The 23,653-nt window shown below is 49.5% G+C and overlaps 2 protein-coding genes across 2 annotated transcripts in view; one reads left to right on the top strand and one right to left on the bottom strand.

The window, feature by feature from the left end:
- PRRT1B (proline rich transmembrane protein 1B) overlaps positions 1-7,780 on the bottom strand; it is a 9,487-nt gene extending 1,707 nt beyond the window's left edge. The window contains exons 1-4 of the mRNA XM_042781448.1: positions 7,777-7,780; positions 3,286-3,426; positions 2,885-3,201; positions 2,037-2,180 (exon numbers count right to left, since the gene is read on the bottom strand). Of these exons, the coding sequence (XP_042637382.1) occupies positions 2,037-2,180; positions 2,885-3,201; positions 3,286-3,426; positions 7,777-7,780 (606 nt within the window). The remainder of the gene's footprint in view (positions 1-2,036; positions 2,181-2,884; positions 3,202-3,285; positions 3,427-7,776) is intronic.
- An 840-nt stretch (positions 7,781-8,620) lies between these two features.
- Positions 8,621-10,614, top strand: LOC103199933 (protein O-mannosyl-transferase 1-like). Its single transcript, XM_007944341.1, has 3 exons — positions 8,621-8,759; positions 9,470-9,647; positions 10,443-10,614. The coding sequence occupies exons 1-3, from the start codon at positions 8,621-8,623 to the stop codon at positions 10,612-10,614; spliced, it is 489 nt and encodes a 162-aa protein (XP_007942532.1).
- The last annotated feature ends 13,039 nt before the right edge of the window (positions 10,615-23,653 follow it).

Raw genomic sequence — 23,653 nt, forward strand, 5'->3', positions numbered from 1 at the left:
CAACAATGAGATGTCATCTCACCTCAGCAATAACAGCAAAGTTCAACAAGACAGAAAATAACAAATGCTGGCAAGGATGTGGAGAGATTGGGACTCTCATACACTGCTATAAAATGGTACAACCACCATGGAAAATGGCATGGTAATTCCTTAAAAAGTTGGAAATAGAAATACTATGTGATCCAGCAATCCCACTAGTAGGGGTAGATTCTACAGAAATAAGAGCCATGGCACAAATAGATATATGCTCACCCATGTTCACTGCGGCATAATTTACAGTAGCAAAAAGATGGAAACAACCTAAGTGTCCATCAATGTATGAATGGACAAACTCTGTTACATACACACAATGGGATAATACGCAATGTTAAAATAACAACAATTCCAAGAAACACCTCATAATATGAATGAACCTAGAGGACGTGACACTGAGTGAAATAAGTCAATCACAAAAGAACAAATACAGTATGACACCAGTATTATAAAAAGTCAAGAAAGGGTTTACCCACAGAAAGAAACATTCTTTGATGGTTACCAGGGGTGGGTGGGAGAGGGAGGGAGAATCACTAACTAGAGGATAGACATGTATTAAGTTGGGTGGAGGGAAAGGCAATACGCAATAAGGGGAAGGTCCACACAATGTAACAAGGCAAAGAAAGACATGAGAGGTATGCAAGAGTGAAAGGTAACAAGGGTAGACAGTATTATATACACAATCCTACAAGGTAATAACAAACAGTAATTTACAAGTAGATACGTAGGTAGATATGTAAGCTGAACAGGTGTGGGATGGCATATAGTAGCATACCAACAAGCAGATACAGGTTTGGCAGAAGATGTTTCTACTTACGTATTTGTATGTGCTACAAATATATCCAGGTACAAAGTAGAGCATACAGGGGGCAAAATTATGTAAACTTCTCAGCCATAACCAAACACCTTGAGGACTTGAGTCACTGGGCTTGAGGGCTTAGGACCATAATCTCAGGAGACATCTAGGTCAATTGTCATAAAATAAGATAAAGACAATATTCTACATCCTACTTTGGTGAGAAGCAACTGGGGTCTTAAAAGCTTGCGAGCAGTGACCTAAAAAGATGCGACTGTTGGTCTTTTCCCATCAGGAGCAAAGAAGAGTGAAGAGGATCAAACACTGAAGGAAACAATTAGTCCAAAGGACTGACGAGTCATGCAAACCACAGCCTCCACGAGACGGAGACCAGAAGAGCTAGATGGTGCCTGGCTACTGCTACTGACTGCTCTGATCGGGACCAAAATAGAAGGTCCTGGACAGAGTGGGAGGAAAATGTAGAACAAAACTCAAAATCATAAAAACAACCAGACTTGCTGGTCTGACAGAGACTGATGGAACCCTTGAGGCTATGGCCCTTAGACACCCTTCAAACCTGGAGCTGAACCCACTTCTGGAGAACAATAGAGAGCTCTATGAAGTGAACAATAATACCCTGAGGAACGTGCTTCTCAGAACAGTCAACCCTGTGAGACCAAAAGAGCAGCATTTGCCCAAAAACCAAGTTCAGACAGGAAGGGGCAGAAAGGATGAGCAGATGGAAAGGGGGAACCCAGGGAGGAAGCGGGAAGAGCGTGTTTACATGGAGGGGATTGCAGTTGATGGCAGGAAACAAAATAGGTATAAACTGTTGAATGGGAAACTAGTTTTCCCCATAAATTTTCACCTAGACCACAATAAAGTGTTAAAAGAAAAGAAACCCACTGGCATGGGCACACCTGGGCCTTATCAACATTCACATCCTTCCCATGACTGATTCTGCAGCGCTTTCCCTAACAGATCTTGAGTGGTAGAGGACAGAGACAGGACAAAGGAAGAGGTGCCCATACGAGAGGGGCTAGGACCCACAGACAGGCACTCATTCCCAATTCCTACCCTCTTTTGAAAGAGAAATATCAGAGTTCCTGTTGCTAGGAGAGAGTGGCTTATAGACCCCCAACTGGGGTCACCGGCTGCTGCATGAGGGGCAGGGCTGTACCCAGGGCCTGCCCCCCACCCCACCTACCTCATGGGAGTAGACAATGGCGATGAGTCCAGTAAGAAGGCAGCAGAAGAGGGTCACCAGCACTGATTCCATCATATAATCCTTGGGCCGGGGCCTGTGCTCCACTGCGGTGGGGACTGCCATGCCCGCCACGGGGCTGTTGTACTGTGGAGACAGAGGCCAGTCATTCAGCCCCCAACCACGCCTAGTTCTCTCCTCTACAAATTGCTTAGAGCATCCAGCCACCAGAGGATCTATTTCATCCTTACTGGGCTCCTGCAAGGAGCCTGCAGTCTCTCCAATGCCTGGCAGCCCCAAGGATTATTATTATTTTTTTTTTTTGTATGTTTGTTTTCTTTTGTTATGAAAATCTAACCAGGTCACCCTCACTCAAAGCCCCTGGCCCCTCACAATGAATTCTCACCTTACCCACCCCTCCCTGATAAGCTGACCAGCCCATCATTCTCAGAGCACCAGGCTCATTGACCACCTCTGGGCTGTGCGGAGCCCTCTGCCTAGAGGCTGAGGCCCTTTCTTCCCTTCCCTGCCTGCACCCTCCTTTGCACCCTGCAGAACCCAGCTCCAACGCCCACACCTCTGGGAGGCCTCCAGGCTCTCCACCCCGGCCCCCTCCCCCCGACCTGGCAGAGGTGGCTCTTTCCTCCTCCAGGCACAGAAGTCCCCTCTGCACCGGTAGCAGTAACCTCTCATCCGTCGTTCCAGCCTCTCCAAACTGGCAGCCCCCTGTGTGCCCACAGTTGGCACAGGCCGGTGCTGATAGAACAGATGAGGGAGGGAGGCAGGACAGTTCGAAGCGTGGTGCAGGCCCAACCCCTGCCCACACTGCCAGGGCCTGGGACCCCACTCACCATGGGGAAGGGGAAGGCACCTCCTCCTCCGGTGGCAGGGGGTGAGAAGAGGGGCGGCGGTGAAGGTCCCGCGGAGTATAGAGGTGTGGCCGCGGGCGGCGGCGGGTACAGGGCCTGGGGAGAGGGCCCAGGCTGGAACAGCACTGGCACCTGGGGGAAGGGTGGGTAGAGCAGGTGCACGGCCTTGGGGTCCGGCGGGGCGTAGGGCGGGGGCTCACCCACGAAGCCGATGTTGGAGACCCCACTGGGTGCCAGCTTGGACTCCTGCCCGGCCTCACCCATGGCCTGGGAACCAGCAGGGGCCTGAGTAGGGGATGCTGCTGAGGCCTCAGTGGGGGGATCCGCCGGGGTGTCCTCCCGGGTCTGCTCACCCCGCTCAGTGCAACCAGGGCCGCTGCTGCCCTCCACAGGCCCTGCGGCCCCTTCCTCACTGGCCCCTCCATCCTCATCCAGTAGCTGTGGACGGCGCGGGAGCTGTGGGAGTGCTGGGTGCTCCAGGCTCTGAGGGCCCTTGGAGTCTGTGCCCCCTCTTGTGTCCCGTCCTAGGAAGAAATGGCAGGTACTATGAACCCCAAGAGGCAGCTGGACCACTGGGACTCCTTTTCACCCACAGCCCCAAGGACAAAGTCCCATAGACCATGCTGATCTTGACCACTTCTAGGTACCAAACAACCAGACTTGCTGGTCTGACAGAGACTGATGCAACCCTTGAGGCTATGGCCCTTAGACACCCTTCAAACCTGGAGCTGAACCCACTTCTGGAGAACAATAGAGAGCTCTATGAAGTGAACAATAATACCCTGAGGAACGTGCTTCTCAGAACAGTCAACCCTGTGAGACCAAAAGAGCAGCATTTGCCCAAAAACCAAGTTCAGACAAGGAAGGGGCAGGAAGGATGAGCAGATGGAAAGGGAGAACCCAGGGAGGAAGCGGTGACCTACTCAGCTCACTCCCATTGTCCCAGCCCTCACAGAATCCTCACCCAAAATCCAACGATGTGAGGAGAAAACTGAGGTCCAGAGAGTTTAAGTGCTTTCTGGAGGTCACATAGCCAGTGGCAAGGATGGGATGGGAGCCCAGGTTGTTGCCACTGCCCTGACCAATGCTTGCTACAGATTGCCTCTGTTGGGAAACAGTGCCCACCCCCAGGCCCTGCTGCCACAGTGGATTGGACCAGGGAAGGAGCATTGACTCAAGGTAGCGCTCTAACATACTGACCCAGATACAAGTCCTATGGAGGACAGTCTGAGATTCTTGGCTTGGGGTTTGGATTAGAAATTGTGGGGAAGGGGTGGAGTGCTCAGGAGCTGCCAGACCATGGCTAACAAGTGACATGGAAGAGCCAGGTGGTCACCAAGGCATAGAAGGAACAGAATCCTGAACATTTAGGGGGCTAGGGAAAGGAGAGGGCATGGCTGGAGAGAAGCCAAGCCAGCAGTTTGAAGCTGGGGCTCAAAGGCACTTGAGGTGCCCAGTCACCTTCCAACTCTCGTCCTGCCCTCAGCATTCAAATGATAAACTGTGGAGGCACCTGTCCACAAATCCTGAAGATCTTCTTTCATTTCCTGGGAGCATCCTGACTGATTGAGCACCTCCAGATGTCAGGCAGGTGCCTGTGGTAGACTGAAAGAGAGTGCTGGGATCTGGTCCACCTCCCAGTTCATCGCATAGTGCCTGGAGTCTTAATTTGCAAGTGGCCATCCAAGGCACGAAAATTAGTCTCTATTTGCCTGGAGCAACAGAGGAAGGAGAGTCAGGAATAGAAGGAAGAAATGGAATGTGTGGTTAATTGCTTCAGTAAACAACTACTTCCTTTGCCATGAGACCAGAAGAACTGGATGGTGCCCAACACCATTACTGAACATTTTGATCAAAGAGTCTGTAGAAGAATACTGATTAAAAGGGGGGAAATGCAGAACAGAATTTCAAATTCTCATAGACTCCAGACTTTCCGAAGCTGTGGAGGCTGAATGGACCCCTGAAACCCTTGCCCTAAAATAATTTTTAAACAATAAACCAAAAATATTCCCTGAAGTCTTCTTAAACAATAGTTAGCTTCACTAGGAAAGAACGCCTGCCTTGAGCACTATGCTCTTGTAAGAACTATCTCTATGGAATCAAATGAACAGCAACTCAAAGATTAGATGGGAACCTTAGGAGACAATGAGTGTATGTTCATGGGGGAGGAATAAGTCAGAAAAGGAAAGTGAGAATGGTTGCACAGCTCAAAGGATGTAATGCATGTCACTGAACTGGACATGTAAAACTTGAATTGGTGTCTGTTTCTGCTGTATATATTCTCAACAAAAAATAAAATAAATTATTAACAAAAGCGAGTGCTGGGGAGGGTCCGTCTGTGAGGCAGGCATCAAGGCCTCACAACAAGGGTGGGCAGCCCAGGGCTGAGGGCCTGGCTCTGGAGGTTCATTTGCTAAGTGGCCTTATGGCTTCTACAAGGCAAATTATAATTGTTCTTTGCCATGGGGTTGATTCTCACTTATGGTGATCCCATGTCAGAGTAGAACTCTGCTCCATAAGGATTTCAAGGCTGATGTTCCAGAAGTAGGTCACCAGGCCTTTCTCCCTACAAACCACCAACCGTTCAGTGAGCAGCAGATTGCATTAACCATGGGACAACCCAGGGACTCCCTGCAAGGCAGAGGGATAAGCAAAATAGCTACAACACTGGGCATCTCAGGTGAAGGTGGGTGGAAACTTTCTGAAATCCCTAAGCTAGGCTGGTGGGTGGAGTCAGAGGCCAGGGATCATTAGGGGAGGAGACCTCAAGGGCAGGGGGTGCTGAGACCCTGAGAGCTCCCCCGATCCCTCCCAGCACCCAGGGTCTCACTCACAGACCTACTATGGCATCTGTGCCTCCACACCTTTGGCCATGTGGTGCCTCTGCCTGCCGAGCCAAAGTGCTCCATCAGCCTCCGTGACTGTCTCGTGTCAGTCTTATCCTCCGATTTGTTCTTTTTTTCATTACTGAACACACACTCTGCTGCAAAAGGCTGTGTAGGGATAGGGCTACACAATGAATAAGAGTCGAACTGCTGTATGGAAAGTTAATTTCCTCTGTAAGCTTTCACCCAAATCACAATTTAAAAAAAAAAAAAAAAGTAATAAATTCTGAGGAAAAGTAAAGGAAAAAAAAAAGAACAACCATAATCAAACCCATTGCTATCCAATTACAACTCTCAGCAACCCCTTGTGTGACAGTAGAACTGTTCCATAGGGTTTTCTTGGCTGTAATCTTCACAGAAACAGATTGCCAGGGCTTTCTTCTGTGGCACCACTGGGTGGGTTTGAACCATCAACCTTTAGATTAACTGTCGAGAGCAAACCTCTTGCACTGCCCAGGGACATTCCTTCCATCAAGAAATGGTTCTATTTCTACACCCCTTGAATCTGGGCTGGGGCATGTGATTTGTTTTGGCCAATGGGACACTGACAAATATCTTGCAAGCAGAGGTTTTAAAAATCTCCCCCTCTTGCTGCTTATAACTAAAAACTCAAGGCAAAATACAAAAAGCAATTACCTGGGTCCTTGAGACTATGGTCACAGGGGACATCAAACTCAATTGGCATAACAAACTACACAAAAACACTGTTCTAAATCCTACTTTGGTGAGTAGCGACTGGGGTCTTAAAAGCTTACAAGAGGCCATCTAGATGCAACAATTTGTCTCTCCTCATCCAGAGCAAAGAAGAATGAAGAAATCCAAAGACACGTGGAAACAATTAGTCCAAAGGACTAGTAGACCATGTGATCCTCAGCCTATATGACCATGAGACCAGAAAAACTAGATGGTGCCCGGCTACCACTGTCAACCATTTGGAGGGATATCGGTGCAGCAGATCCTGGATAGAGTCGGAGAACAATGTGAAACAAAACTCAAAATCATAAAATAAATAAAAACCAGGTTTGCTGGTCTGATAGAGCCTGATGAGACCCCTGAGACTATGGTCCTGTGGTGGTTAAGCTTGTGTGTCAACTTGATTGGGCCTGATTGAGTGGCTGGGCAGCTGGATGTAGTATTCCCGATGATGAGACTGGCAATCAACTCCATGGTGGGATCTACTGTGAGCAGCTGAGTAGCTGCCTTAGGGATGTGGTCTGCTTCCTGTATATAAGGAGAAGCCTTGGGGAATGGTCTCTAGTTTATGGCACGCTTGAACCCTGCATGTAGCCGTGTCATTGTTCAGCAGCCTGCCATGCTCTGCCAACCTTGGGACTTTCAATGGACTTGAATTAATGGCCTGCCATGTTTGATAACATCAAGACTGTACCATTTTACTTGTTAGCCTCAGCAGCCAGTAGCTGCCTGTGTGAAGAGATGCCTCTAGCTTCAGTGGCTGAAGGAAGGCAAACAGAACCAGGCAACAGTGGGTGGCACAGATAAAGACTTGACTACTAGCTGAAATGCTGTCGGTTTGAACCCACCCAGACGCACTTGGAAGTCAGGCCTGGGATCTGTTTCTGCAAGGTCACAGCCTTGAAAACAGACTGGAATGCTGTTCTATTCTGCATATGCAGGGTTGCCAGGAGTCAGAATCCACTCAACGGGCAACTGGAGAACAGGCAAACCATTATCTTGAGGTCAGGAAGAGATTGGAAGATCAGAATGTGGAGGGGTATTCTGCCAGCTGCTGACTGTGTAGGAAGTGGGGGAAATGAAAACTGCTGAGAAAGGAAGTCCACACTTTAAGTTGGAAAAATCTGTGACTTTGACCCTGTAGGGACTTAGGGGCTGTTCTTCTGCTGGGGGTCCACATTCAGATTAGAATTTGGGCTAAATATCATTGAGGGAGGTATCAGCCAGACCTCAACCAATGTAGAGACCTTGTTGGGTGGTGCTCTGAGGGTCTCCAGGGCAGCTTCCCAAACTCACCCATCGAGGCCCTGACCTCTTCCCGGCCAAAGACTGTTTTTTGAAATAATAAGAAAGACTGGAAAATGAGAAGGTATATTTGCTGTATAGGCCACAGGTGCTTTGCCTGAGCACCAGTGAGGCTGGCTGACTTATTCACATAGCTTTCAGTCAAACCCACTACCCCTGGGACATAAAGCCCCAAACTTCCCTAAGCATATTCAACTATAGCTATTTACCCCCTCCAAATGCTGGGGAGTAAGGCCCGAGCTGGTCTTCCTGTCCAAGGAAACCCAGGCTGTCTTGCCTTGTGCGGGCGCAGCGTCCCCTCCTGGCAGAGGGGCTGTTCAATGGTCCTGCTTAGTCTGGTGCGCGGCTCCCAGTGTGGAGAGGATTGGTGCTCTGTTTCTGCACTCACTGTCTTTCTTCCTCCAGCACAATGACAGCTGCATCAGGGCTGGCACAGGACAGGTGCTCAGTAAATGTTCACAAGTGTTCCTACTCAGGCTGGACAGAGAGGCCGGTGACTGTGAGGCAGGATCTGAAATGAGCACGTAGAGCCAGGGCCAGGAGTCCATACTTTGGGCTCCTAGGAATGATGCTGATGTCATTCTGAGTGGCTGAATCATTAAATGAATCCCACCTCCTCCCAGTTTTCAGTTGTACAACACTGACAACCTTAGTCCTTTTCTACAAAAGGGTCTCACTGAGAACGAGGGATGGCCTTAGTCGGAAGGGCTGGCTAGCAGACACTAGGAGGTTGCCATGTGTTTCTTCAGTTGTAACCGAAGTATCATATGCATTTGGATTTGTTTGTGTCATGGACCCCTCGGAGCAGAAGCCAGGTGGTTAACAGGCCCTGCCCATGTGCCTGCAGGCGCAGATCCACCTGCTGGGGAACATCGTGATCTGGGCCTCGGCCAGCCTCGCCATGGCCACCTACGTGCTGCTCTTCCTCTGGTACCTGCTCCGCCGGCGAAGGAACTTCTGTGACCTCCCTGAGGGTCAGCACAGCTTGCTCTCGTCCCCCTTGGATGGCTCTTCCTTGTCATTCCCATGAGTTCATTGTGCTTTGGGTGCCAGCCGGGCACTCTCCGTGACAGCCCGAGTCACACGGCAACCCCACTGCACGCCTTAAGGCGACCTTTCCGTCTCTGCAACGAGGGAACTGGCGTTAACTTGAGTTTTCCTCAGGGCCTGGCTGCAGTTGAGTTCCCACACGCATTAGAGGCCTCCCGGTGACGGGCAGGCCGGCCAGGCAGGAGGAACTCTGCGGCCTGCACTGTGGGAGCCCTGTCTCAGCAGACTCTTGCTGTTCCAGTGTCGGGGGACAAACACGACCCTCCCACAGGAGTCTCAGCCCAGCTCAGCATCTCAGATGAGACTCGATGGGCCCAGACGGCCCAGGCCAGCACAGTGCAGTAGACTAAGGCCAGCCAGCATTCTGCATAAACACGCCAAGGCTGCGGCCCTGGCTCTCCGGGGATGGTGTTTCTCAGAGGACAGGGATTGGGGGACCTGGCAGGAAATGATAGGAGGTCTCTAGGACACAGTCCACTCCTTCTCCAGAGAGGGGGACGTAGCAGGGAGGGGAAGTAAGACCAGAACTAAGAACGTATGCACGTAACTTAAAAGACTGTCAGCTCGCTGATTCACTGGTGAGCTTCCACAGAGCTAACCCCAGTACTGGCTGAAGGTGTCTCCTCTCCCCCAGATTGCTGGCTACACTGGGTGCTGGCTGGGACTCTGTGCTGCGGGGGCTGGGCCGTGAACTACCTCCCTTTCTTCATGATGGAGAAGACGCTCTTCCTTTACCACTACCTCCCGGCACTCACTTTCCAGACCATCCTGCTCCCCGTGGTCTTCCAGCACATGAGCGACCACCTGTGCAGGTACAGGCTCCCTGCAGTTGTTCCTCTTCACTTCTGACTGCAGCGTCACGCGCGTTTGAACTTGCTAGTGTCATGGTTCTCCCTCTCTGAGCAGAAGGCAGGTGGTGAACAGATCTCCTGGTCTCGGTCAGGAAGCTTTACTGATACCCGTGCTCTGTGCAAGATTGGGGGGGGGCGTTTGGTGTTCAGGGTCCTGTAGGGAAGTTCACAGAAGAGGCACAAACGAGGCATTATGGGAACTCAGGAGGAAGTTTCAGTTGGCTGAGCTGAAAGCGTGTGGGTGGGAACTGAGGAGGGACATTTAGGCCCTAGAGAACAACAGGAGCAAAGGCAAGGAGCGGGAATGGGGGCTGTTGGCCGGCATGTGTGGAGGTCAAGATGAGCCTAGAGCGCTTGGAGCTCCAGCGAATTCTGGAGAGAAGGGCATGGACTTGTTCTGGTCGTCAGGAGCTTCAGGGTGTTTCAGGAGGAACGTGATGTGGCCAGGCGGGGTCTGGGGCCAACACTGTGGCATCTTCCGTGAGGCGGACCACGGCTGTGGAGACTGCAGAGCAGACGAGTGAGGAGGGCCCTGCTCAGTGCAGCCTGGCAGGAGGACAAGGGCGGGAAACAAGGGGCGGCGGGAGGACTAGCGCGCACGGGACGGGTGTGAGAAACAGGAACATCGGCAGGACTTGGCAGCTGACTGTGGGCAGCAGAGACCCAAGAGGACGCTGGGCGGGGGCATGGCTGGTCCACAGGCAGGAAGCGGAGGAACCGGCCTCCTAACCCACTGCCCGGCCCTGCTGCCCGCAGGTCCCAGCTGCAGAGGAACGTCTTCAGTGCCCTGGTGGTGGCATGGTATTCCTCCGCATGCCACGTGTCTTACACCCTGCGCCCACTGACATACGGGGACACGTCTCTGTCCCCGAGTGAACTCAGGGCCCTCCGCTGGAAAGACAGCTGGGACATCTTGATCCGGAAGTAGCGGCAGAGCAGGTACTCGGAGAACAGTGTGCCAGCACAGGACAAGGCAGAACCAGTCTTTGGTGAAGACTTCTCTTTCAAACCTGCAGTGTCTCTGCGTCTGGAGGAGACTGGCCAGGTCTTGCTAAAGATTCTGCCATAATTTATAATGGTTTCGTTCTTGAAACTCTGATGAGCCCTTCGTTTGGAGGAGTTTATTTATTCCAGACAGTAAAGAACAGGCCCTACATGTCTGCTAACTCCTCAGAGACCCACTGAAGGAAGACACAGGACTTAGCAGGCCAGCCATTCAATTGCACAGTATTTATTGAGCACCTACTGTGGACCAAGCATGAGGCATGATGGTTCAGTGGTAGAAGCTTCACCTTCCATGAGGGAGACCCAGGTTCGATTCTCAGACAATGCACCCCCGCTTCTGTTAGTGGTGGTTTGCGTGTTGCTCCGAAGCTGTGCAAAGCCTCTGTGTGGTTTGCTCTTGTTGGCTTGAACTAACCCAGCAGCACCAAGGAAGAAAGGCCTGAGAATCTGTGTTGTAAAGATTACAGCCAAGAAGACCCCACGGAGGTCTGTTCTACTCTGTAACACATGGGGTTGCCAGGAGTAGAATCAATCTAATGGCAAAGGATATGATTTTGAACAAGATGAAAAGTTTGGGAGGAAAAGGCCTGGTTCTCTCCATCTGAAAATCAGCCGGTGGATCACAACGGTCCTATCAGAAACCAATCATGAGCATGGCCCAGCACCCGGCAACAGTTTGTTCCACTGCTCATTGGGACACCATGATTCAGGGGGCTGATTCTATGGCAACTAACAACATGGGCCAGGCAGGGTTCTAGGCTCAGAGTACAATTGTGTACCCAAATCCTACAAAAATGCCTGATTGAAAAAGAAAAAAAAAAAAAAACATCTTATTTCAGCTGGTTCTAGTGCCTATGGGACAGGTGAGTCCATGAAGCTCCCTGGGTAAGACATCCAAGTGAATAATAACATCAGTGCTACGAGCAACGGCACCGTCCTTACACATTTAAGAGGTGTCTCCGTGTAACTGCAGCAACATTAAACCCACATAACAGCTGCACTCTGGCTGTGTGGCAAGTGACTTAAGCTCTCTGTGCCTCAGTGCCTTATCTGTAAAATGAGGGTAGCAACAGTAGCTTTAAAGACAGTAACAGTGGACCAGGCTCTGTTGGGAGAGCTTTGCAGGTCGTCTCAGGTGTGCCTATATTTCCATCAGTTCCCTGATCAGGTCATCTGAGCTGCAGGGAGCCCCAGCCAGTTCCCACCCGATCCCACAGGGCGATTGCCCGGAGGACTGGCGCAGCCCCTGCACCAGTTATCATAACAAAAACCACAGTTTTCCCGGGTCTCGCCAGGGCAAGTACCCGGCCAATCGCTCCGAGATAGAGCCGCAGAGTAAATAAATTTGCTGGCCCGGCTGCAGGGCAGCGGCCATGGTTCTCGGATTCTTGACACTCGAGCCTCTATCGGACATTCCAGCGGGAAAGGAGGCCTGGGGTTGCCCCTGGGGAAGGAGGTTGCTGGAGGCTCTGGGGGGTGCTGGAGAAACCCCGGAAGCCCGGGGGCGGGGCAGAGGGAGGCTAGGCCCTGTCCCTGTTCGCCCCCCATCTCCTGAAATGTGGGTGTGTCCCTCCCCTTCCACCCCGACCTCACGCGGGTTCTTGAGGGGGCCCGGGCAGGACTCTGCACGTCCCGCAGCGCCCGGATCCGCCTTGCGGTCACCCCCTTCACCATCCAACCCCGTCAGCCTAGGACTCCACGGCTCAGGGACAGGGGTTCGGTTCACGGTCTCTGCCCACCCCACACACCCCCAGCCCTCCTCGCAGCGCCTGGCTCCCGCCAGGCCATCGGAGTGACTGAATGAGGCTCCCGCGTTCCCATCCAGTCTCCATGTCCCTAGCTCTGTCCGTCCCGCCTCCCCGTTTCTGTCCCTCTCGGTCTCAGATGCCGTTTGCGGGGTCTCTCGCCCTATCTGTGGCCCTCTGCTTTGCCCCCTTGGCTGGGCAGCCTCTCCCCCTGCCCGAAAGACTTCAGCAGGACCACAAAGTGAACAAAGCCACGAGGGGAGTGGAAAATGCCCAGAGAACTGGCCCGTCCCTGGAGGGCTGGGCAGGGCCTGCTGCCGGGGCCTGGGGTCACAGGCTGCCCCCACGCAGCTCACCCGCAGGGCCTGCAGGGCTGGGGCGTGGGGCGCAGCCAAAGTTGCCTGAACTTCCCACCGCAGCCTCGGCTCTGAGCAGGGCGAAGGGTTGCAGAATAAGGTCAAGGTGGGCCCCGCGGTAGCAGCGCCCGCGCCCTCCCTCTGTTCCCGCACCTAGCCATTCTCCCTCCGCCCGCGGCCCCAGGGACGGGACCCCGGGGACCTGGGTCCGCGTGGGCACGCACCCCTCATCAGGCCCCGTGGCCTTACCTCCCTCCATGGCCGGTGCCGGAGGCCGGGACAAGTGCGGCCGCCGCAGCTCCAAGCTCCCGGCGCTCGGGTTCCGGGCTCGCGCGCGCCACCGTCCCACCCGCCACCACCCGGCTGGCTCCACTTTCGCCGCCGGCTCTGGTTTCCTGGTGCCGGCTGCGCGGCCGGTTAATAATTGACTGCCTTGTTTGCCGACGCCTGTGTCAACAGGTCGCTCCCCTCGCGCCCTGGCGCTCGGAGCCCGAACCTGCGTCCTCGCGGTCTGGGCCGGGACCCCGTGCCGCTGCGTTCTCCGCGCCCGCCCAGTCCAGGGCGCTCGGGCAGATGGCGCCGGCGGGGGCTGGGGGCTGCCGCCTCCTCCCCTGACCCCGAAGGTGTCCAGTGCGGCGGCTGCGGCCAAATCACAGCCCGGGGGAGAGTCTGTTCTCTGCGGGAAGAAAGGGAAGGGCCTGATGCAGACTTTAAGTGACGCTATAACTGAGCTGAGATGGGACGGAGGAGCAGGTCAGGCAGAAAGGGCAGGAATAGCAAATCCAAACGCCCACTGGGCAGGCAGGTCAGCCGGGAGACCATAAGGAGTGTCAGGGACTTGGGCAAACTGGAGAAAACAGATGGGTGCAACTGTGTCCAAAGAGGACCGCGGGGGACTCATAGTTGCCAGATCTCCACGCCCTGCCAGTCCAAGAGAAGTCAGAAATGCAGGTCATGAGAAATCTCCAATTTTTTTTTTTTTTTTTTATTGCGATTTGGGTGAAAGTTTACAGAACAGATTCATCTTCCATACAACAGTTTGTACACATTTTGCTTCATGACATTGACTGCAATCCCCATAATGTAACAGCACTCTTCCCACTTCCTTCCTGTGGTAACCTTTTCCCTGTGTCCTTCTTTCCTGTGCATTCCTGCCCTCTGCGCAATCTCCTTGTGCAAATACTGCCCTTCTGATCTCCAGATTTAAAAGTACATATACATGTGTGAGGCTTCTATTCACTGAAATTTGCCAGACTGGCAAATTAAGTCTCAATGCAAACACCCGGAAATAGAGCATTAACTGTATCAGCATGTCAAACATTGTTTGAGATTCATAGCTGAACCCCCAAGGTAGTGAGGAAAAGCCCCAGGACCAAGAATGTCGCGCGAGAGCAGAGGGTGAGGCTGCTGCTCACGGTGGGGTTATTGGTCTCAGGGATGGAGGCTTGAATTTTACAGTAGAGGGGAAAGGAGATGAAGTCTGTGATGAAGAGAGATGGACAGAAAACAAAGCCTGCTGGTGGATCATGGAGGTGGTAAGGAAATTGATCTGACCCAGCCTAGGCTCTGGATGAGGAAATAAAATTCCCTGCGAGTTGTAACCACAGTCTCGTTCCTCACATGGTCATGAGGCTCAAATTCAGCCTATCCATGTGGCCTGGAACCTCTACACTAAACACCTGATTTTAAAAAAAGTAGTGGAAGGCGAGAGTGCTGGGGTCCAGCCAAAGCAAACACACAAATACTGTGTTGGGACACAAGCCTCACCCAAGCTGAGATTTCCATAGAAAATTCACCCCTGGAGATGGAATAAGGAGCTCTGGAGCGCTCTGGTGGCCTAAGGCACTTGACTGCTAACCAGAAGGCTGGTGGTTCAAACCCACCATCCACTCCTTGGAAGGAAAATCAGGCAATCTACTTCTGTAGTGATACCGCCTCGCAAACCCAAGGAGGGGTCACTATGAGTTGGATCTGACTCAGCGTCAGTGAGCTTGTGGTTTTTTTTTTTTTTTTTTGGTGGTGGTGTAGTGGCTGAGGCATTTGGCTGCTAAGAAGGTCAGTGGTTCAAACCCACCAGCTGCATCACGGAAGGAGGATGGGGCAGTCTACTTCCATAAAGATTTATAGCCTCAGAAACCCAATGGGGGTTGCTATGAGCAGGAATCGACTTGATGGCAGTGAGTTTGGTTTGGTTTTTTTGGCGGTACAGTGGTTAAAGCACTTGGCTGCTCATCCCAAACAGTCAGCAGATTGAACCCACCAGCCACTCGGCGGGAGAAAGATGAGGCAGTCTGCTTCGTAAAGATTTAACCTCATGGAGCACTTCTCTGTTGTACAGGATCACTGTGAATTGGAATTGGCTCACTCACTCACTCACTCTCCGCTGTTGAGTCTAATCCGACTCATAGTGACTCCTCCTTGGATTTCTGAGGTGGTATCTCTACAGAAGTAGCTTGCCCAGTCTTCCTTCCGAGGAGTGGCAGCTGGTGGGTTTGAACCGCCAGGCTTCTGGTTAGCAGTAAAATACCTTAGGTACTAAGCCACCAGAGCTCCCAATTGGCTCAACAGCAGTGAGTTTTGGTTCGAAGATGAATGAACTCACATCCCAAATGGCAAAACACATAGGGAAATAATCCACCATGAGAGAGACTCTGTGAGATTAGGCATGGATCCAATCTGGAAAACAGAAATCACTTGGAGTATTTAAAACAGAGCATTTTAGTGCAGGAAGCTGGTGTTAGAGATGTGAGAAGAGGCTAAACTTAACCACAGAAGAGTGAAATAACTCAGAGCTTAGCAAGAGCATGGGGTGTTATTGAGGGAAGTGAATTTAAAAACAGTAAAACTGACTAGTCATCAAACAAACCAAACCCACTGCCATCAAGTTGATTCCGACTCATAGCAACCCCCACTGGGTTTCTGAGGCAGTAAATCTTTACAGAAGTAGATTGCATATCTTCCTTCAGTAGAGCAGCTGGTGGGTTCAAACTGCCAACCTTCTGGTTAGCAGTCAAATGGCTTAGGCACTGTGCCACCAGCACACCTTTTTTAAATCACCATGTGAGTAAATTCTAGGAGCCCTGCTAGCACTATAATTAAGAGCTCAGCTGGTACCAGAAAGGTGGGTGGTTCAAACTCACGTCTGCTTCTGCAAAGTTTCCAGCCTTGGAAACCCTATAGGACAGTTTCACTCTGTCCTACAGGGTCATTATGAGTCAGAATCGACCCCATGACAATGGGTTTGGTATAAAGGAGCCCTGGTAGTATAGCGATTAAGTGTTCACCTGCTGGCTAAAATGTCAGAGGTTGGAACCTACCAGCTGCTCTGTGGGAGAAGGATAAGCAGTCTGCTTCTGTAAAGACTATACCCTTGGAAACTCTGTGGAGTAGTTCTACTCTGTCCTGTAGGGTTACTGTGAGTCGGAATCGACTCAATGGATACAGGCCAATAATACTAAACAATGTCAGTGATAAAACACTCTTCCCTGGGGGAAAAAAAAGAAAAAAGAAAAAACTTTTGTTGGTCTTAGTTCTAAACAATTGCTGTGGTTACTACTGACTCCCCTCACCTCCTTAAAACACCTTGTGTTTTAGGTGAAAATTGACATAGCAAACCAGGTTCCCCTTTAACAATTTTTATACAAATTGTTCCATGCCATTAGTTACCATTTTTATAATGTATCAGCATTCTCATTATTTCTGTTCTGTTTGCTCTGTTTCCTTTGATCTAGCCTCCCTTCCCCTCCTTGCCTTCTTACCTTTGCTTTTGGGTAAATGTTGACCGTTTGATCTCATAGAGTGCATTGTTGAAGGAAGCACATTACTCACAGGTGATACTGTTTATTTTATAAGCCAATCTGCTATTTGGTTGAAAGGTGACCTGCAGAATTCCACGGTCAAAGGACAGTTTAGGGCGATAGTCTCAGGGATTCCTCCAGTCTCCATTGGTCCAGTAGATCTGGCCTTTTTGAGGAATTTGAGTTTCATCCTACATTTTTCTTCCATTCTATCTGAGACCTTCTATCGTGTCCCTCTTACTGTTGACTTTTAATAATATGTAAATTCATATTATCTTTTAGGAGACATTATATTCTAAGTAGAATTTCATTTGGAGAAGTCCCAGTTAAATAACAAACCCTCAACAGGCTGGGACTGGGACTCAGCCTCAGCCACACGCATTTCTGTGAGAATAAGTACGTAATGGTTCAGTCTTTCAAACGCAGTTCAGGCACAGTTTATGTCTCTAACCCCCAGGTACTATGTATTCCTGCATCAAAAGGGTAGATGCTAAATAAACAGTGATAACACACTTGGAGAGTTGAAGAAACAGATCTCGAGTTATTTTATTTTATTTTGTATCTGTCTGTGTGTGCACCTTTCCAGGTCTTCCTTTTCCTTAATGATATTGTGCTGGTCACACACTTTTGTTATATTGCTTTTCCCTTCACCCATATCAAACCTGTCTCTTAATTATCCATCTGTTTTCCCTCCCATCCTTCTTCTCCCATCCCTAGCCACCAACAAAGAAAATTTCCTTCCCTGAGCAAGTTACTTTAAGTCTGTCATTTTATGTAACCAGTTGGGAGTTTTTATTTATGTTGAAAATGTAAATCAATGAAGAGTGTGAACTAGGAAGTGTAATGTTTATGTTTGGAAGGTGTAAATTTCAGTTCATACATGAGCTTTTTTACTGAATTTAAGGGGTAACTTAAATGATTAAGTATGATTTCAATTATTTTTCATATTTAATTAGGAAATAATTAAAGACCAATATGTATGTATAATATTTTCCCTTTTTGAATAAATATATTATGATTGAAAAGGATTAATCCATTACCTTTTCCCTTTTCTGAACAGTAATATTTATTTTATTATTTTAATGGCATGATTCAAACCAAAAAAAAACTCAAACCAGTTGCTGTGTAGTCAATTCCAACTCATGTTTACCCCATGTGACCCCACGGTGTGATTACCTATCTGAAATGCAATAAGAAAAATTTTACTGTTTACATCTTTGTCTTATCGTTGTTACTCATTTCAATTTGTGATCATTACTGAAAATGATCTTATACAAAATAGGAAGTGTTTTAAAATGATCCACTCCAAGGGTCAAAAATGCTCAGTATGCTATTTCTATCAGCCCTAGGCTGCAGAAACAAAGAAAGAAGATAGTGTTACAAGACTCAGGGGCCCCAGTCACCTGGAGAAGCTGGAACCACCTTAGGCTGACCTGGCAGAAGCTGGAGGCACGGAGAAAAGGGTGAGGGCATGTGTGCCTGTGGTAGATTCCACCATGGAGTTGACTGCCAGTCTCATCATGGGGAATAACTACCACCAGCTGCCCAGCCACTCAACCAGGCCCAGCCAAGTTGACACACAACTGAACTACCACAACACCTTCAGTTAATTTCACATTGATCCAATTAGTTAGAATCTAATTTACCGTCTCTATTACAGGTGGCACATAACAACAACACAGTTTTGAGGAGCCCTGATGGAGAAGTGGTTAAGCGTTCGGCTGTTAACCAAAAGGCTGACATTTCAAACCTACCAGCTGCTGTCCAGGAAAGATGTGGTCTGATTCCGTAGACTACAGCCTTAGGAACCCTATAGGGTGGTGCTGCTCTGTCCTATAAGGTTGCTATGAGTCCAAATCGACTTGCTGGCAACAGATTTGGCTTTTGGTTGTTACAGTTTTGTCAAATGACTCAATAATGCCTTTTCTAGAATTTTTTCCCTCAAGTACCAAGTTTAGTTTCCTATTACATGTTGCATTTACTTGTCATATCTTCAAATACTTGTATAGACTAATTTTTAAATCTTTTAACTTCTTTTCTAATTGTTGCATTACCTCTAGCTTCTCAGATGTGACTTTGCCGTTGCTGCACCTGCACACACAAGGTGGCAGATTTCCTCAGAGCCTCTTTGAGAGTCAGTTTCAGCAGGAGCTGTCTTCTAAGGGAGTCCAGCGTGTGCCAAGCATGTGCCCTGGGATATGAAACAGCTTTTCTTTTCTCTCTATAGATGCCTGTGTTGATTTCTCAGCTCGGGGTTTCTGTGCCAGGTGAGTGGCCCACAGGTAGTGTAGGCCCCGGGGTCCAGTTTCTTAGGGCTGGCTCTCTTTCTACCCACAGCCTGACTCATGTAGTTGTTCGCTTCAGCTTCACAAAAGGGCAGTTTCTTTCTTTCTTTCTTTCTTTCTTTTTTTTTTTATTGTTATTTGGGTAAAAATTTACAGAGCAAATTCACTTTCTATACAGCAGTTCACATATACTTTGTCTCATGACATTGACCATAATTTACCACAATGCAACAGCTCCCCTCCCACTTCCTCCTGATAGTTACCTCTTCCCAGTGTCCATCCCTCCATGCACCCCTGCCCCCTGAACTGTCTCCCTGTGCATAAACAGCCCTTCTATTCTCCCATGATTGATCTCTCCAAGGAGTATATCTACCTCAGGTAAATGTTCAACTCACATGCCTATCTTTTGTTGGCTGGAAGCCACAGGTGTGGGTTCAATTCTAGACCCAAAGGGCAGCTAGGGGCCATAGTCTCAGCAGTCCCACCAGGCTCTATTGGACCAGCAAACCTGGTCCCCCCTAGAAGGGCAATTTCCTTCTGGCTTCAGCTATATGCAGAGGGCTAGTTCCAGAACCCTGTTGCTGTCTTTGAGGCCTTCACTGTCGATTCCCATCCCCTAAGGCACATATCTAGTCCTGGCCCCTTAATGGGAAACTTGGATTCAACACCACTGGCTATAAGATCTATCTTCATTTCAAGGACCTAGATATTATATTTCCTTTTCTTATCTTTGAATAGGAAGATTATGCATGTCTGTGTGTGTGGAGTGAGTATGTGTAGGAATCTATGTGTGTTTACTAACTGTACCTAGAGCACCGCCATCTTGACTAGCAGTCCATTGGCAGCCATGAGCCTTGGGTAAGCCATTTACTCTCTCTGCTCCTCAACTTCTGCATCAGTAAAATGGGAATGATAATGTTATGCATAATATAGAGTGGCTATGAAGCTTTAGCAATATTCTAGATGTGTAACCAAACCTTGTTTAACCTCTTGCTCACACTATTCACCCACATCCACATCAGACCAAATGGCAAACACCAGAATACAAAACCTCGGATTTCCCTGGGTGAGAGATTATGGGTGATTTTAGTTTTATTTGTGTATGTGTTTTACTCAATGAGCATGAATTAGTTTTGTGATTAGGAAAAAGGCAATGCATGCTGAAGAATCAGCATCAGGATTGCAAGAAGACTCATTAACAACCTGAGATATGCAGATGACACAACCTTGCTGAAAGTGAAGAAGACTTGAAACACTCACTGATGAAGATCAAAACCTACAGTTTTCAGTATGGATTACACCACAACAGGAAGAAAACAAAAATCCTCATGACTGGACCAATAAGCAACATGATAAATGAAGAAAAGATTGAAGTTGTCAAGGATTTCATTTTATTTGGATTCACAATCAATGCCCATGGAAGCAGCAGCTAAGAAATCAAATGACATATTGCATTGGGCAAATCTGTTGCAAAAGACCTTTTTAAAGTGTTAAAAAGCAAAAATATCAGTTTGAAGAGTAAGGTGAGTCTGACTGAAGCCATGGTATTTTCAATAGCCTCATATGCATGTGAGAGCTGGACAATGAATAAGAAAGACCGCAGAAGAATTGATGCATTTGAATTGTGGTGTTGGTGAAGAATATTGCATATGGCATGGACTGCCAGAAGAACAAACAAATCTGTCTTGGAAGAAGTACACCCCGAATGTTCCTTAGCAGTGAGGATGGTGAGACTTCATCTTACTTACCTTAGACATGTTATCAGGAGAGAACCACCCTAGAGAAGACCGTCACGTGTAGTCAATTAGAGGTTCAGCAAAAGAGAAGACCCTCCATGAGATGGCCTGACACAGTGGCTACAACAAGGGGTTCACATGTAACAGTGATTGTGAGGATGGTTCAGGACCAGGCAGCATTTCATTGTTATATATGGGGTAGCCATGAGTTGGAACTGACTTGATGGCACCTAACAACACAGTCCTTAGGTGGCGCAAATGGTTAAGAGCTTATCTATTAGCTGAAACGTTGACAGTTCAAACCTACTCAGAGGCTCCTCAGAAGACAGGCTTGGTGATCTGCTTCTGCAAAGTCACAGCCTTAAAAACTCTGTGGAGCACCCGGTTAACCTGGTTCTACTCCACATGCATGGGTCACTGTGAACCAGGATGGACTGGACAGCAACTAACAACCACACAGTATGTTAGGCGCTTTCTGGGAGCATTGCTGGGGCCACAGTGAAGGATAAGAGGTTGGTCTGGTCCTACTGGGGAAGGCCCAGAGCTTCCATTGGGGAAAGGATGCTTGAGAAAGAGTCCACCCAGCAAAAGTTGGGGTAGGAGGGGGTGAGGAAGATGGTGTCCTTAGGCTTGGTGGAGCCTGGAGAGAGAGAGGTGGTCTGAGGAACACCTGGGAGATTCATTGGTCCTTCTCTTTGTCTCCATGTCTGTGTCCCCTAGTGTGTCTCTTACTCAGCGCCAGGCCACTGTACCTGCTCATAAGTGTTGAACAAATAATTGAACAAGCTAGGAATTTCTTTCCTCCCTTCATGCCCAGCCAGGTTCACTGCTCATCTTCTTCCTCAACCCACAGAATGGGGCTGGGCTGGGGCCAGCTAGAGATTTGGGACTGGCCCTCTGCTTGGTGGTGGTAGATGGTTCGTGAGGGCTCAACACTTGTTTCCTGGGTGCTGAGCTCTTGAGTCCTCAGGCTGTCTCCAGGGACTGCCTCCAACCCCAAGGCATCATTTACCCTTAGGATCAGTACCAGACTACAGCCTGGCTAGCACTGACAGCAGGGACCCTAGCTGATCCTTAGTTCTTGTGACTGGTCCCCTGGGAAACCATCTGTGACACAACAGCCTAAAGATGAAAAGGTGGGGCTGGCAAGCACAAGGAAAGTAAGAAACCAGGGCAGGAGACTGTCCTCTGAGCCACAAACTGTCAGATCGGCCGTCACAGGTCAAGCCAAGTGTCGCTGGACATCTGCTGGTCAGACTTCACAAGGTCCATTTCCCTGCCTGTCCCTCCCCCATTTTGTGAGTGGCTGAATGTTAGGGGAAGAATGAGCAAGCAACCTGGTGGGTGTCTAATTCCTCCTCACTACGAACTACAAACTGACTTAGGGGCCCAAAGGCTTCTCAGGCACACACCTGTCTCACTCCAGAGAGCAAGAACCCCAGCAACAAGGACAGTGCCATTGGCCAGCCACCTATTCAGGGCCAGGCCGTGTGCCAAGCCCTTGCAAGCCTTACGTCAGGAAAGCCTCTCAGTGTTTGTTATGGACTGAATTGTGCTCCCCCAAAATACGTGTTGTAAATCCTAACCTTGATACCTGGGTTATATTCACGTTTGGGAATGGGTTTTCTTTGCTCTATTGAAGAGGTAGCATTAAAGTAGGGGGTGTTTTAAGCCAATCTCTTATAAAACATAAAAAGAGTCGCTTGAGCAAGTACCCAAGCAAGCAAGCAGAGGTGCAGGAATAGATGCCATGCCACAAGAAAACCACCAAGGAGTCCGGGAACAGAAGCTGAAGAAAGACAAGGACCTGCCCCCAGAGCAGACAGAAAGAGCATCTTCCCTTAGAGCTGGTGTCTGAATTCAGACAGCCTCCTAAGCTGTGAGAGAATAAAGTTGTTTGCTAAAGCCACCCGTGTGGTCTTTCTGTTATAGCTGCACTAGATAACTGAGACAGTGTTGTTTCTCCTGTAGAAAGTGAGGAAACAGAGACACAGAGTGCTATTTCACAAGCTCAAGGGCACTTAGTAGAAGCAGGATTTGAACCCACACCTCATCGCAGAGCTGCCCTGCAGGCCACCCTGACAGGCCGATCACTCAGGGAAAATGGGTTTTGAGCTCATGTGCAAATTCCTTTCAGTGGAGGGGATGGTTTCTTAGGCTCTGTTTTGGAAGAGCCAACTCAGCTGCCTTTTCATGGAGCCTTCTTCCCTGCTCACAGCCACAGGGCTCAGGGGGCCCAAGTTCCCTTCTAACTCCTGTCACTGGCCACCAAAGCCATCTGTAAACCCTTCCTGACATGAGTTACTATCTCTGAAGTTACATCAACAGTGGCTTCTGAGGGCTGCTTGTTACTCTCCTCTCTTCTGCATCCTATTTCACCATCATCAAATATTTACGGAACACTCAGCATATATTAGGTCTAGAGATGCAAAGAGTCTTGATGCCTTGGGAGAATTTGTAATTTGAATCCATCAGTCTTTGTACCAGGCACAGGGGGCACAGGCTGAATCAATGGCTGGGCTCTGCCTTCCTGGTGTACCTAGTGCGTCTAAAAAGTTCTCCAGTGTTTTCTGCCCACCACGTTATTCTGAGAATGGTGAGGGGGCCAAGCACTGGCTTCAGGAGGCAGTGGGGAGCCGCGCTGGTGGTAGGGCGTGTGAGACACTGTGAGACCACTCGTTTTGTACTAATGCCCTCCAGGTAATTATTCTTTAACCAGGAGCCATTAGTGCCGGGGACTCCAGCCCGTTCCCCACGCCTCAGGGCTTTATCTTATAGAGTCCTAAGACCCCCTGCCCTCAAGGTAATTATTCTTTAACTAGGAGCCATTAGTACCGGGAACTCCAGCACGTCCCCCATGCCTCAGGGCTTTACCTCACAGAGCCCTAAAACCCCCTCCCCTCCTTTTCTACCGCCTAGCAACAACCAATCAAAGGAGAGAGGTACCTCTTTGCTTTTGTGTTACTCCCCTGTATTTTTTTCCTATAAAATTGTAATTGTAATAGAGCATAGGGTCTTTTGCCAAAACCGCTGCATCGGTGTA

This window comes from Orycteropus afer, unplaced genomic scaffold (assembly GCF_000298275.1).
Source record: "Orycteropus afer afer isolate SDZICR_OR568_19922 unplaced genomic scaffold, OryAfe1.0 scaffold00123, whole genome shotgun sequence".
NCBI lineage: Eukaryota > Metazoa > Chordata > Mammalia > Tubulidentata > Orycteropodidae > Orycteropus > Orycteropus afer.